This window comes from Juglans regia, chromosome 5, assembly GCF_001411555.2.
Source record: "Juglans regia cultivar Chandler chromosome 5, Walnut 2.0, whole genome shotgun sequence".
NCBI lineage: Eukaryota > Viridiplantae > Streptophyta > Magnoliopsida > Fagales > Juglandaceae > Juglans > Juglans regia.
The window spans coordinates 21,953,044-21,959,340 of record NC_049905.1 but is presented as its reverse complement, the minus strand read 5'-3'; the positions used below and the strand labels follow the sequence as shown (position 1 = coordinate 21,959,340).

At 36.7% G+C, this 6,297-nt stretch overlaps 1 protein-coding gene across 1 annotated transcript; it reads right to left on the bottom strand.

The window, feature by feature from the left end:
- Positions 1-2,395: 2,395 nt before the first annotated feature.
- LOC108989195 (metal tolerance protein 4-like) lies at positions 2,396-6,053 on the bottom strand. Its single transcript, XM_018962728.2, has 7 exons — positions 5,787-6,053; positions 5,483-5,652; positions 5,043-5,241; positions 3,502-3,680; positions 3,256-3,406; positions 2,908-3,038; positions 2,396-2,618 (listed from the first exon to the last, which is right to left on the bottom strand). The coding sequence occupies exons 1-7, from the start codon at positions 5,998-6,000 to the stop codon at positions 2,439-2,441; spliced, it is 1,224 nt and encodes a 407-aa protein (XP_018818273.1). The 5' UTR covers positions 6,001-6,053; the 3' UTR covers positions 2,396-2,438.
- Positions 6,054-6,297: the final 244 nt, after the last annotated feature.

Here is a 6,297-nt window from a genome sequence, read left to right as displayed (position 1 = left end):
GGCGTATGGTGCAGAATCCTGACACCCTTCCAGCACAGCTTCTAAAGCAAAAATACTTCCCAATGGTTGATCTCGTAGATGCCAAACTTGGGCACAAACCCTATCTTGCATGGATAAGCATAATAGCTGGTTTGAAAAAGTTAAAAGAAGGCTTATTGTGGAGAATTAGAAATGGTCAAAAGGTCAGAATATGGGAAGATAAATGGCTTCCTAGTCCCCATTCTTTTAGAGTGCAGTCAAGAAGATGTGAATCTGAACCTTGTGAGATGGTGGCTGACCTTATAGACTCTGACTTGCGAATATGGAAGGAAAACCTAATTCATAGTATGTTTTCCCATCATGATGTTGAACTTATTAAATCCATCTCAATTAGTCTTGGTCGTAGAGAGGATAAGTTGGTTAGGAGCTGCACAAACAATGGAGTATTTTCTGTTTAGAGTGCCTACCATTTACACAAGGAATTAATGACCAGACATGAAGGAGGCCCATCATCAGAAAGATCCCAAATTGAGGTCTGGAAAAATATTTGGAAGCTTCAAGTCCCTAATGTAGTGAAGATGTTTATATGGAGAGCTTGTAGTGAAGCACTACCTACCCTTTTTAATTTGCAGAAGAGGAAAGTAGTGGAAGATAGCCATTGCCCTGTATGCAAGACTGATATAGAAACCTCAGGCCATGTATTATGGGGTTGTGGTGCAGCTAGAGACATTTGGGGTCAAGGTTGAAAAAAAATGCAGAAGATGTCAGTCCACAGTATGAACTTTCTAAGTATGTGGGATCAACTTGTCAAAAATTTACAGCAAGATGAACTTGAAGAGGCAGCCATGCTTGTAAGGCATATCCGGACCAGAAGAAATGAGTTTGTACATGGGAAAGAGTTTAGACATCCCAATTCAGTCCTCAAAAGAGCTCGAGAGGATCTGCAGTTGTTTAGAAGCACAAAACAGACTCAACTCACAAACTCAGGAAGTCACACTGTGAGTATTAATACTTGGAAGAAACCTACCGATGGGAACTATAAGCTTAATTGGGATGTAACTATTGATAATGCACGTGGACAAATTAGTGTTGAGGCCATCCTAAGGGACTGCAAGGGATTGGTTATTGGGACTCTTAGAGCTCGAAGATTGTTGAAAGCTAACCATTTCACAGCAGAAGCTTAAACCATGATGTTAGCTATTATGTTTTGTAAAGAAGTGAGTGTTAACAAATTCATATTTGAGGGAGATGCTTTACAGTTGGTTAACAAGCTAAAGAAACCAAGATCAGACTAGAGTCAAGGAGGACTACTGATTACATATGCCAGATAAGTTTTTTTTTTTTTGTAGTTTTGTATTTTTTTTATTTTCACTAAAACCTCCCCGATTGATCCGATGAAAATATATTTAAAGATATAGAAAAAAGTTTGAGACGGAAAGATGCTTGGATTGGAGTTGAAAATTCTTTTCGTACTTTGAAACGAGGAAATAACCAAACGTAGCCATAGTGTTGAAATTTCAGCGAAGACATCCTTAAAGTTTTCCCACTACAAGAAAATGAATATCCAGAAGTTGCAAAGGGATTTCCGAGCATGTCTTGAACTTACCAAGAAAAATGATAAAAAAGCCTTTAGAATGGGAATAAAGTTGGAGCCCTCTAGCACCGTAAGTTATAAATTTAATGGAAAGTGTGCTATTTGTTTCTGTAATTTGGATACTTTTTAGTGTTAAATAAATCAGAGCTCTTCATGTCATAAATGCCGAAGGATGCACATGAAAGATCAAGTAAAGAGATCTTGGATGAGGATTCAAGTACACTTTCTAGGGGTGGGTAGCCACCTCTATGCACAATCCTAAATGGGGGCTATGACCAGCATTCCGATTCCTTCTTTTCTTTGAGAAGTTTTTCCAAGGGCCTTTAACCCATCCCTACCGAGTAAATCTCAATCTCATATACCACACTTTCAAAAAATTTTCTATACAAAATTAATTAAATCGTTAACTTTTCACCAGGAGATTTAGCCCCCCATGAGGTGTTGAACCACTTTGAAGGCAGTGATATCTCAAGACCAAGACCTTCAGTTTATTTTATTGATAATGAAACAAAGAATAAAAGATGGTACTTAATTTATTGATAATGTAAATCCCTTATTTTTATTTGTTGACAAACAACAAAAAGAATCCTTTTGAGTTCATAGGATAACATATATGTAGAAGTGGTTTGGATGCTCCGTCCCCCGGACCAAACGGAGTCGGTCACATTATTTCTTGGTAAAAGAATTGACAGTTATCCTGTTGAGTTAATATTTGGAACCACTAAACAGCCTCTTAAATAGTAAATGCCCTATGTGATTCAATATAAAGAAACTAAAATCATTTGACCGATATAACCAAAGATCATAAACTCAAGATCAAGGTGAACAAAAGACTCTCTGTGGATCTGTAAGAGAAGTTTGAAATTCAGGACTGAGAGTTGGGCAGCCTGCTGAGAACAGAGTGCTCTGGTTTGTGTTCACATTCATAATCAAGGTGAACAAACGCCCGCTCAACCTCTGGAAGTTTTTCTATCTTAATTTGCAAGCTCTCTCCAATGGCGTGGGCTTCTTTCAAGGGTAAGTCTTCTGGAAGTTCGATGTCAACCTGTTTCAACAATGTAGTGAAAGATCATCATGCTACTGTTATGAGACTAATGTAACTTCTGATGGTAGACAATAGGCATGCCACACTCATTGCATAATAATGTCCAAAAGAAAATGTCTCATGAAATATTTTATTTTTTAAGATTTATTTTTAAAGTGATCTTAAAAGGATGGCAGTTGATTGCTTAATTTAGACTGAAAGCCTTTTTTTTTTAAAAAAAATGACAATAAAAGATTGAAGATGTGATTGAAAGCCCACCAATATTTAATTGGAAATTTACACAACTTACCTCCACAAAATAAAGAACACCAAAGGTGTAAGCACGGACAGTGTCAATACGCTTGACTTGAGGATGCCTTATGACAAGATATGTCAATTTTTGTAAAACTTCAGGAGGTGCAGACTGTCCCACAAGTGAAACTGCACCGGGAAACACATCTTAATATTTCGTGGATATGAAAATTAGAGCCATATAAACCATGTACTAATGGAAGTTTGAAAAGTTCTGGCTTAAGCAATCTACTGGTCAAATGGTGGAGTTAATGAAAAAGTTTTAAGATTTGTTTTCTGTTTCTATCTCTGGATCAAATAAGAGATTCTGATATCAAACAGAACAAAGACAAGGCAGAAAGAATACCTGCATTTTCTATAACAGTTTTAGACCAATTTGTAACAGTGTACACCGCTAGGATGATAGCACCAGCAGGATCAATCCACCAGTAAAACTTATCGCCCAGAACAGCAGCAACTAATCCGACTACATTTGTTACCACATCAAAAAAATGATCCTGGGCATTGGCACTTCAAGAAGTTATGCAGCTGATAACCAGATGGCTAATGCATACAACAGAAGCTTATAAGTATAAAAATAGAGAAGGAAAACCTGTGCATATGCACGGACAATCTCATTTCTTGAGCTTTTACAGTATATCCACAGCAAAAGTTTCACCACAGTAGCAGATATCATGATTGTGCACATCCATATCATTTGACTTGAGGACATATCTTCAGAAGGTTCATCTTTAACCAGTTCTTCTACAGCCTGGATCAATATCTGAAAGCCTGCAAGAAAATTGAAGGGGCATAAAAATGCCATCTTATGAAAGGAGTCTATTGCACATTTTGAGAAGTTAAACACATAGTTTTATAAGGTGAAGGATACGTCTTATAGTTTCATTTAAATATGCTGCAACAGTACATTACAAAGTTAAAAGTGCAAACATTTGCAATTTACCATTGGAGAATATTAGAAGAATCTTGTGAGAAGCCCAAAGGTGTCAATCAAAAATATTTTACCACAGAGATACAAAAAGAAGTTTAGCTAAATATTACATATGTCCTTTGTGAAGATATTTGAATGAATATAAACTCCTTTCCGATAAACCAAAGTTTATCAAGTAACAAATCATTGTGATTAGTTATGCTTATTTCTTATTGTCCCTAAACGGTAGTCATTGTAATTAATTATTCCTATAATCCAACAAAACCTTTATCCATTGTAGCATATAATCGCTCCAAGGGTAGATATTAAAGAAGTGGTCTCTCCTTGATTAGGAAATGGGAAACTTCTAAATTGGATTTTGGCATAGAGAAGTTAGCCGCTGAAGTTTGAAGCATCTGTGCTTAAACCTGGCAAACCACAGGGCTTCTTCATAACTAGCAGGGGGATGTGACAAGGACATTCATCTATCTCTATCCAAGTTTTAGATGAACCCATTTAGAATAATGTTAAGATCAAGCCTGAATAACTGCCTGCCTCATACTGCAAGTGAGAATGTTGTTTTCATGGGGTCATGAAGGTTTTTATCCATGGTTAACAGGAAAAATATTTACTTCATCTTAATCAAAGCAAGCCCCCCTTCCCTTTACCCGCACAAGAGAAGAAATTAGGAAGTAGGAAAATTCCCCAATGCGTTCTTCATAATTCCTTGTCTAAGTCATGCTTATCGAACAGCATATCAATAAACCTTGGCAGTAATAAATAATGTATTTATTATTTAACCTCCCAATCTCTAGGTTATTCAATATTGTTGCACATTATGCCAACCACAGCAGTGATTGTGGATATGCATGGAAATAGAAAGCTTCATATATTCAGTTCCAAATATCAATAATAATTTCAGTAGAAGAGTGCGAAAAACAGTTTCTTGATTCTTCTTTTATTTTGTACGCCATCTTGCTAATTAAAGAGTATTTGGGAACAATCCATTCAACGTTGCAACTGTTACCTATGCTAGTAATCATGTTGAGAATTAAACAGATGTAAAATTGCATTCTCTTCACTTATCTCATTGACCAAAGCTACCTCATATAATAACAAAAGTTCAATTAATGATGAAACACACCACACGTATTACAATCAACAAGCATGTGACAAATGAAAAATAATGGAAACTTACGCCAGGTAAAGGCACTTCAACATACCTAGTGTAGCCATGACAGCAGCAAATACGATTATGCCTACTGGCTGCATTCTCAACTTTCCTATAGGATACTTATAGATATTTATGCTCTTCATCGACAGGTGGGTGAACCAAAGTATGCCACCGGCCATGAGATCCAGTAACGAATCAAGTGTTGATGCTGCAATGGCTATCGATCCACTCTTGATTGTGGCATAGAGCTGAACATTGTATGTAAGAATTTGCATGTATATGAGCAACGAGTTACAGAAAAATATTATCACAAGTATAAATTTGATGATTTAGGGGTGTGCGGATACTAATTATTCAGTTCATATACATAAATACACAGAAAGTTAACACACATCGATTACATATACGTCCGATACAGCATTGAAACACACTTCCATTCAAGTCAATATAGTCAGCTTCAACTCGTGGAGTTTGAATTTGATAGACAACCTTAAATGCCAGTAGTATCATGTTGGCATAATTAGAAATCCGCATCGCTCTTTCATGCTGAGCTTGTTCCTCGAGGTTTTCCTCATCGACGCTATCTGACGCCATCACAGTATCAACTTCCTCGAAAGATTTCAAGGTGTCGAATTGTCTTTCATAGTACGCCCTTTGTCCTACACACAAGACATGCAAGAGAAGACGACCAACGTAAGAAGAAATCGAACAACCATGCTGAGTATGTACATATCATCTTGCTTTATTTTTCGTGCATTAATTTTATCAAAAAACCAAACGGAGAAAGAGATACCTTTGCTTAAGGCTCCGGTTCTGGAAAGATCAAGGTCGGAGGTGGAAGACTCGAGGTCGAGAGCAGAGCGGACACTGTTAGGGAGTCTGGAGACAAACTCTGTCCGCAGTGAGTTAACCGAGTACCGCCGACTGAGTCGGCCATGTCGACCGCTGCGAGAAGACCCCCGACTATCCTTCCCCAGCATCGGTGTCTTCGGATCCGTATCCTCCATTTCTTGGAACTCTCTCACTCTCTCTGGATTATCCTATATAAAGTCAAGAGAACTGCCCGTAAAAAATGCCAAATACTGAAATACATGAGGCCCGGCCCCGTAAACGGATAGGGAGATGTGATATATGATTTTAGATAAAAATTAAAAATTAAATAAAATATTATTATTTAATATTATTATTATTTTGTTATTTAAAAATAATGAATTTTTATTATATTTTATGTAAAAATTTATAATGATAAGATGAAATGTGATATAATAAAATCAAAAGAAATTATTTTTGTATTCAAAGTCAAA

Coding starts and splice junctions, on each gene's coding strand:
- LOC108989195 (XM_018962728.2), bottom strand. CDS start 6,000: ATGGAGGATACGGATCCGAAGACACCGATGCTGGGGAAGGATAGTCGG. Junction 5,653..5,786: donor AACCGGAGCCTTAAGCAAAG/GTATCTCTTTCT, acceptor TCTTGTGTGTAG/GACAAAGGGCGTACTATGAA. Junction 2,619..2,907: donor GTGTTCTTTATTTTGTGGAG/GTAAGTTGTGTA, acceptor TTGTTGAAACAG/GTTGACATCGAACTTCCAGA.